A 6,517-nucleotide genomic window follows, 5' to 3' on the forward strand; every position below is an offset into this window, starting at 1 on the left:
GGGACAAGTACCTACTTGGGTGAAATTTGCCCGTTTAGGGGGTACAGTTATGGGAGACATCAGCCATTGGATATTGGTACCTCATTCAGGATATGTTCCTTCTTGGGTGGCGACTGCCCAATTAGGGGACTGGCCGTGATGGAGGGTGGGGTTGAGGTCAGGGAGATAGTCACACCCACTGGCATTCCTACGCCCAATGGGGATTTCAGATTTCAAATTGTGTTTGTACCTGGGTGGTAGTCTGCCCATTTGGCGAAGCCACCCACCATCTCATCTTGGGTGGACAGAATGTAGGCTCTGTTGCAAGCAAAGTCCACAAAGTCATAGCCGTTCATCAACTGAATGCAGAATGCAAGCAAAATGAAAAAAAATTGAAATCAAGGAACAATTTCTTGCAATACGTTTTACATAGGACCTGATGCACACAACCAGCAGGTTTATAAATATTGCAATATTGCAATAAGAAAAGATACTGCATGGGGTGGAATGTGAATTGTGACCTCCAGAGCAATTGGCTGCCAAAATCAACTAGTGGTTTCATTTTATACCCATGACTTTGGCTAGGGCATCAACCCCACTATTAATTATCTTATTCCTTTCATGTAAAACAACCTTCCTTTTGACTTCCAGAATGAGCCCTACTTTGCTGAAACATGTAGAATATTGTGCAAATATCATCCGGAAATGAAATGAAAAGTTAAACATGCTTTGCTCTGGCAGAATCATGCCGGTGTGAACATACAAACATATGGAAAACACTGGGTCACGTACCTTAAGGGTAGCCCCGACCCAAAACGAGTAACAAGTGTCCACCGGTTTGTTGGGTCTTCCTTGGAATCCCGAATGTTGTCTCTTGATGCACCAAGCTTTGATTTTCTCTCGCTGTCTCTTACTGAAGGTGGATTCCAGTCTGCCCATCAAGACAAGGGAGGCAATAGCACAGAAAGTCGTGCCCCCTGGGTAGACGATAATCAGGAAAGTGTGGTTTCTATTCAAACATCAAACCAAACTGGGTCGGCATTGCTTTTTTATTTAAATTTAATCTTCATTAAAATGAAACGATCGTACGCATAACCCATGCTATGGTTAAGGGTTTGAAAACCAAAATATATGCAAGATGTGCACGAACTTTTCTCCAAATGAGGAGTTGATGGGATAACTTTGAATGACACTGGGTTAAAAAACTTTCTCTAGTTCATTGCTAAAATTGTGACTGACAATGCAAAAAAATACTGACCATGCCCTTCCTGGTCGGGTCCTTGGCCAAGTCCATAGTCATAGCTCTGAAACAAACAAACAAAAAATTTACATACGAAAGCAATATTGACCCTTTTCAGTTCCATACACTTTACACAAAGTCCTTTTAAACCCATTTACTTACCAAACTTTTGTAGATGAAATCCACAGCTTTCTCCACATCAATGCCGCTCCAGTCTTGCAGCATCGCACTGATGCAGCAGGCACAGTACACAAACCGCATGTCATTCTCACTTCCGTTAAGAGTTGCTGCAAAACTGACTCATGCAGATGACAATTTGGAGAAAAAAAGAGTTGTTAAAATTGTGCTTTACTCGACAGAGGATGCACAGACTATTGTAAAAGATGTCGTCTATTCCACTTTAAAGGGTTAAAAGTAACTAGATTTGTGAAACATTACAACAAATGCACTCATTTTGCATGTATGGCATAGATTTAGGAGTGCACATTTTCATCTGAGTGTGATCAAGCCTGGTGTGTGATCTCACATTCTTGCTGGGATTTCAGGAATAAATCACTAAGACCAACCATCACTTGGACTTCCAGCTTCAAGCTGAGCTACAGGATGTATCCTTATTCTGAAACTCAACCAGACAGACCACCACGAAAACATGCATATTTTGTTTCTGTTTTGGTAGAAATTTGGTTCAACCAAATGTTTGAATATTCCACTAAATGGAAGGTTGAATGTTCAAATATATCCAAACCAACTCTTCCTAAGCCTCGTGATCTACCTTCCGTCTTGTAACTGTAAGGCTTTCAGTCCAGCCACTATGGCAGGCTTATTGACCCGACTGAGGTCATCACCAAGGATAAGTAGGCAAGCCAGCCCGGTGTAGGTCATGGCAATGTGGCCCCAGTCATATGGGTGGCTGTGTGAGGGGGTGTCCTGTGAACAACCAGTGGATGAAACAGTGACAGAAGACAGAGCATATAACTGTGTCAACACCCCACAGTATGTACATGTACCGGTCTAACCCCTACCCCCATTCCCAATAATGCTTTCCCACCCCTTGTCATCTTTGGTCACACTTTCCAATCCCTAGGGTGATCTGAGTTTTCAATGCGATTCAATGCCTTATGTACTGGCAATCGTGGGTTTGGGCAGGATTATATGTTCACTTTTTCCCCGGTGGTAGGGGGGGGTAGTGGAAAGGGAGGGGTGTGACTGACATGGTGCCCCCCCCCCGGAATGGGGATTTAGTCACTATGAAAGTGACTATCCTCACATCTAAGGTATGGTATCTAGACAATATTGGCAGGTCTATTTTTTTAGTGACAATACATATATCCATGTATAATACAAAACATAAACTGATGACAGCTTGTTTTCAACGTGTAACAGTAATGTTTTGGAGGTTTTTAATGTGTTGTATGAGTGTAATTCTTGCAAGCAAGTGAGCTGCGTAACTTTTTTGTTTATGGAGAAATAAAGTTTTGAATTGAATTGAATAGACCGATTGCGCCCGCTCAATCACGTGACCTATAGTGGATATCAACCCCACAGCTGTGTGTTTTGAGTGTTGTTTACAAACAAACCAGCCAAGTTACAGTATGGTACATAGGTAGTCTGAGTATGGTACCTACCGTTGGCTTTATTTTTAGTAAATGATATTTATGAAACACTTTACTTTCGGTGATATTTTGTTGATATTTAATACCCGCTATAGGTCACATGACTAAACGGGTGCAAATGGTCCCCTGAAGCAAGACTTACATGTAGTATAAGGACAAACTAGAAACTAATTAGTTCTCTTAACAAAAAGGGGACATGAACTAAAATCTACCGGGTGAGGCTTTGGAAATCCATAATTAAAATCTTGAAACTCTTTGGAACTACCCCGCAACAGTCACTGTCAACAAAAAATAATTGTCAGGGAATAATAAAGGTGGACACTACTTTGTGGTCTTTGAATTAAGATCTTACCCTGGATGGATTGTAAGCTGTTCCAATAGTGGATGATCCCCTAAAACCACACTGTTTAGATGTTTCCTCTGTAACAAATCATGCACAAATGATAAAAAAGCTCACTGTATGAGCAGGGTGGTAGACAATTGCCAATACAAGTGCCACTGGGTAGCACAGCCTTTTACATGCATTTCAGAATAGGATTTATGCCTCAATGTGTTTTTATTCCTTTGTTAGAGAGAAAAAAGAAGCTACGTGTTTAATTCTTGCCAGCTGTGAAGGGGGTGGGTGGGATGGGATACATAACTTATAAAAATGATTACCATAGTTATTGGGATCTGGAAGAACCTGTAATGAATAGATCCAATCAATGATGTCCTGTCTGTCCTTTTCGATTGTGTCAAGAGCATCAAGCACATCAAGCCCAGATAGGGCAAAGAAGCACACAGTCAACCTGAATGTGGACATTCAAACAAAGGGATAAGAAATGGAGAAATCCTTTTTACAGATTGAACATTCACTGCAGAATTTGACGGGCTCAGGTAGCATAGTCCGCTTGATTCTGTAGAGTAAACTGGTACCAATCTGTGTTGGAGTACTCATACTTGGCACAAATCGAGTTCCGAGTACTAAACTTGGCCCGTACTCTATTTTCAGAACTAAAACAAAGGACTCCACCTTATACTCGCACTTTTTCCACAAAGGACTCTACCTTATACTCGCACTTTTTCACAAAGGACTCTACCTTATACTTGCACTTTTTTCACAAAGGACTCTACCTTATACTCGCACTTTTTTTCACAAAGGACTCTATACTCGCACTTTTTCACAAAGGACTCTACCTTATACTCGCACTTTTTTCACAAAGGACTCTACCTTATACTCGCACTTTTTCACAAAGGACTCTACCTTATACTCGCACTTTTTCACAAAGGACTCTACCTTATACTCGCACTTTTTCACAAAGGACTCTACCTTACACTCGCACTTTTTCACTTCGACTCATCCCGAAACTGGGTATGTTGTATGTGATACTCGAATCCCATACTCGTAAAAATAATACATTGATTTCAATACTAAAACTTCTGAAAACTGGTTTTGACAAACTGCACATTTACCATGTTTACTGGTATCATTTTATTGATTCTCTACTAATCAAATCGATTGTGAATGGAGCATTTATGATGTCACTGCTGGTGTGCATGACTGACTACTGCGGGTTGATTGTGTTGATACAAAAAGTATGGCCAACCATATTATCCAAGATGGCAAGCATTGTGTAAAACTAAAATCCAAACTAGGGAGGCTACTTAACTTTTCAATTTTTTTTTGGTGTTTTATTTTTGAAGTGATCTTGGAGAGGATGTCACAAGAACATTTTGATATACATGTAAATATGCATTCCATCGGATTCTGCAAAGCAAAGAAAAATTGATTTAAAGTGAGAATATTTTGAGATGTTTTTGTACATGTGTAATGCAAAGCAAATTGTGATTTTGTACATAACAAATGTGCATGGATTTTAACTTAAAGGTCAAAATTCATATTTTTGTAAAATCCTTGTTCTAATTTTGTGCGTTATTTCAGGTTGTTCCACTTATTGCACTCACACCTGGGCAAAGGGGCAACTTTCCATTCACTTTGTACAGGGATTTTCATGTTTTCCTTTTTTTGGCAGCAACATGATAAAAATAACTAAAACCTGTTCAGTACAGTGTGGGAAATGTTTATAGCGCATAAATAGTGAAATTTCAGGCACATTAGATGTAAAGGGTGGGAGTTTGAGTCAATAATTCAGATTTTCCCCATTTGCCCCTTTGAGTTTTAAGTGTGAAAGATGGAATAGCCATCATTTGACCAATCTGAGAGAAGAATCAGTGACGTCATCCCGACCTTGAGAATGGGGGCCTCACATTACTAACATTGTTAGTGTCGTCATGGAGGTAGGATTTGTCATTGGCCTAGGCCTAAAGTTCAAGATTTTCTGCAGGATCAACTTAATGGCTGACCAATTTTCCATGGCGTCTATTTCTTTCCAACGTTTTGGGACACAGGTCCAAAGGAGGATCGCGAGCTGTGCCTCGAAACATCCTGGCCATGTGTATCAATGTATTACGCAACATGTTATTTAAAAATGGACCTTCTGAAGAAGCTTATTAACAAGACTTACTAAGCTTGCTTGCAGTAATTAACTGGGTTGAACTCTTACATATATGTTTAGCTCACATTGTAAGGGTGCTTTTTCGTCTGACGGCTAGTCTATTTAATTACTGCATTTTGTACTTTGTGTATTTTATTTGCATTCTTTTTAATTTACTTTTTAATTTATTTTAAACGATTTTCTTAATTGTCTCAGACGTGTTGCGGCACTTTTAAAATTATTTTGTATGGTTTTTAGACTTTATATTATTGCTGTTTCTACAATTCGCACGGTTTCTCTTTTGCTTATGTTTTCCGATTTACTGGTTGTTCCTACCACGTGTCTAAAGTATCTGGAACTTCTCTTATTGGTCTGTTCTATTTATATTTCCGAAATTATTCAGGGGAATTTTTTTTTAAAATTAATTTTGCATGTATTTGTATTCTCTTTCATTATAATATTTTTGTTACCTGAGTTTTGTTCGGATTCAGTTTTCGTTTTTTGGTTATTGTTGTATTTTGATTCCTTTCATAGTTTTTTTTCTGGTTTGTTTTATGTATTTTTATAACATACATGTATTTGGGGATAGCTTTATTTACATATGACTGTTTTGTAATCTTGCTGATTTTTTAATATATAGTTTAATTATATATTTTGACGTTTTCCATTTTCTGTTTTTTTTTTCTGGTTTTTTTTCGTTTGGTAACTTGCCTTTTTCCCGAGAAATCAAATAAATAAATAAATAAAAAAAATAAATTTTCCATCGTGTAGGCCTGAGTACTTGACTACCCCCAAAACTGTGCACGTCACGTCCGCCAGCCGGCCATGCCATGTGCGTGGTACTGATGGTAATGCAAGAGACCAATCGTGCCCTGTTTGAGAGTAGAAACTTACCTGCTTGTGTCAAGTGATGTATAACTTTGGGGAAGAATCTGCAAGCACCTGGAGAAAAATTTGATATGTTTAGCCCTCAGAAACAGTATGTCTTTCTGACGTGTTTGTTCGGTTTGCTGTGAATCGGTGGGCGCGGCCATCTTCGTTTTAAGCTGCCTCGAACATTAATACTAAATTATAAAGAAAGCAATTTCAAAGCTGATATTAATAAGTTTCGCTGAAAAACACAATAAAAATTTTTCTCTCTCTATTATCATTTAGCAGATTTAGAAACACTAATTTACTTTTTAAATAGTTTCAGTAGCCTCCAATAATAA

At 38.7% G+C, this 6,517-nt stretch overlaps 1 protein-coding gene across 1 annotated transcript in view; it reads right to left on the reverse strand.

The window, feature by feature from the left end:
• pggt1b (protein geranylgeranyltransferase type I subunit beta) overlaps window positions 1-6,366 on the reverse strand; it is an 8,392-nt gene extending 2,026 nt beyond the window's left edge. Inside the window, exons 1-8 of the mRNA XM_022247293.2 lie at window positions 6,201-6,366; window positions 3,490-3,620; window positions 3,185-3,252; window positions 1,992-2,146; window positions 1,382-1,514; window positions 1,238-1,283; window positions 772-956; window positions 230-338 (exon numbers count right to left, since the gene is read on the reverse strand). Coding sequence (XP_022102985.2) covers window positions 230-338; window positions 772-956; window positions 1,238-1,283; window positions 1,382-1,514; window positions 1,992-2,146; window positions 3,185-3,252; window positions 3,490-3,620; window positions 6,201-6,340 — 967 coding nt within the window. The 5' untranslated portion in view covers window positions 6,341-6,366. The remainder of the gene's footprint in view (window positions 1-229; window positions 339-771; window positions 957-1,237; window positions 1,284-1,381; window positions 1,515-1,991; window positions 2,147-3,184; window positions 3,253-3,489; window positions 3,621-6,200) is intronic.
• Window positions 6,367-6,517: the final 151 nt, after the last annotated feature.

Source organism: Acanthaster planci, linkage group LG05 (genome assembly GCF_054643075.1).
Source record: "Acanthaster planci isolate LZ-2023a linkage group LG05, COTS_SCS, whole genome shotgun sequence".
NCBI classification, from domain to species: domain Eukaryota; kingdom Metazoa; phylum Echinodermata; class Asteroidea; order Valvatida; family Acanthasteridae; genus Acanthaster; species Acanthaster planci.